Source organism: Sinocyclocheilus rhinocerous, unplaced genomic scaffold, assembly GCF_001515625.1.
Source record: "Sinocyclocheilus rhinocerous isolate Xijiao unplaced genomic scaffold, SAMN03320098_v1.1 C36605138, whole genome shotgun sequence".
Lineage (NCBI taxonomy): Eukaryota > Metazoa > Chordata > Actinopteri > Cypriniformes > Cyprinidae > Sinocyclocheilus > Sinocyclocheilus rhinocerous.
In genome coordinates, this window is record NW_015783826.1 from 1 (window position 1) to 1,369 (window position 1,369).

General features: G+C 38.9%; 1 protein-coding gene across 1 annotated transcript; it reads right to left on the reverse strand.

The window, feature by feature from the left end:
• Positions 1-71: 71 nt before the first annotated feature.
• Positions 72-659, reverse strand: LOC107736279 (DNA topoisomerase 2-alpha-like; the record flags this gene model as incomplete). Its single annotated transcript, XM_016547734.1, has 2 exons — positions 396-659; positions 72-294 (listed from the first exon to the last, which is right to left on the reverse strand). Coding segments are annotated over exons 1-2 (487 nt in total), but the record flags the coding sequence as incomplete, so codon positions are not given.
• Between the last annotated feature and the right edge of the window lie 710 nt (positions 660-1,369).

A 1,369-nucleotide genomic window follows, 5' to 3' on the forward strand; every position in this document is an offset into this window, starting at 1 on the left:
AACATCAAATTTTCATTTTTGGGTGAACTATCCCTTTAAGGACCCGCGGACACCCTACATTGTAAACAGGCCTTTTGAAAACTGAACATAATGCCAAATTGCAAAGCTGAAGATGTTTACCTTAGTCGTGGCAATGCTGTTAACAAAGCTGACTTGCTGGAACCCTTTATCACTAAGGGTAAGACACACCTCCCAGCGCTCATTCACAATCTCATGGACTATTGTCAGGGGAGAACCGGTCTCATCCACCTTATCCTTTAGATACAGGTCCACATAGCTACGGAAACCATTAACCTGAAAAGATAAAGGAAATTAAACTTAGTTGGAAGATACAGTGATGCAAACAAACAGAAAAATGTTATGGGGTCAAGAGCAAAAACCAGTTATATACTCACAGGCAGCTTCTTGCCGTTGAGAAAGACACGGACACCCTTAGAGGACCCAGCGATGTCATATGCTCGTCGAGTCAGCAGTGCGACAGTGTCTTTATCTAATGCCTGCATCTTAAACTTTGCCAGATCCGGCTGGAACGTGATGCAGGTGTAGTCATCGCCATCAAAGGGTTTGATCTTATACTCGCCTGCTCGGCCCATGTTATCAAACCATGTCTGTGGGGAAAAGATTAAAGTTTTAACATGTTTGTCCAAGATAAGGCACATCAGTTCTGATCAATGTTGCCACCATTAAATCACACTGACTGTACGATAACTGACGCATCACAATCTGACTAGATTGCTCACAGAATTTTTAACTACAGGAGTATCCAATAACAATGCTGCTTTTTTCAACCACCAGAGGGCATCATCGACTGACAGCCAATACTTCAACGTAAAATGTTGCAAACATTTCCAGGTTTTTACAGTTGCAAAGATTTAGTTTTTAGGATATAGGTATGTAAATCGTATAGGCGGACGCATTTAATGTTTATTGAATTTTTTTTTTCTCTCCACAGGATATGAGATATATAAATATAGAAACATACTGCCTAACAGGTAAATTTCCCAACACAAAATATATTTCAGTATGTAATTATGTAGGGAAAAAATGAATCAGAATTGTTTACAGTAAATATTACAACACAAGCCTAATACTACATTGCAAATATTACTTGGAGCAAAAGTATAAATGCTTGAAAATAAAGCTTCACTTCCACTCAGCCAGCATTATTTCTCTGCATAAGTTGTGAATTGCATCTTTGTTTAGGGATGCATGATATTATCGGACCGATATCGGAATCTGCCGATAATGGCTTTAAAATGTACATACCGGCATCGGCCTGATATGAAAAATTATGCCGATGTGTCTTGCCGATAAGAAGAATAGGTTAAAGGGTTAGTTCACCCAAAAATTAGCCCATAAATTACTCACC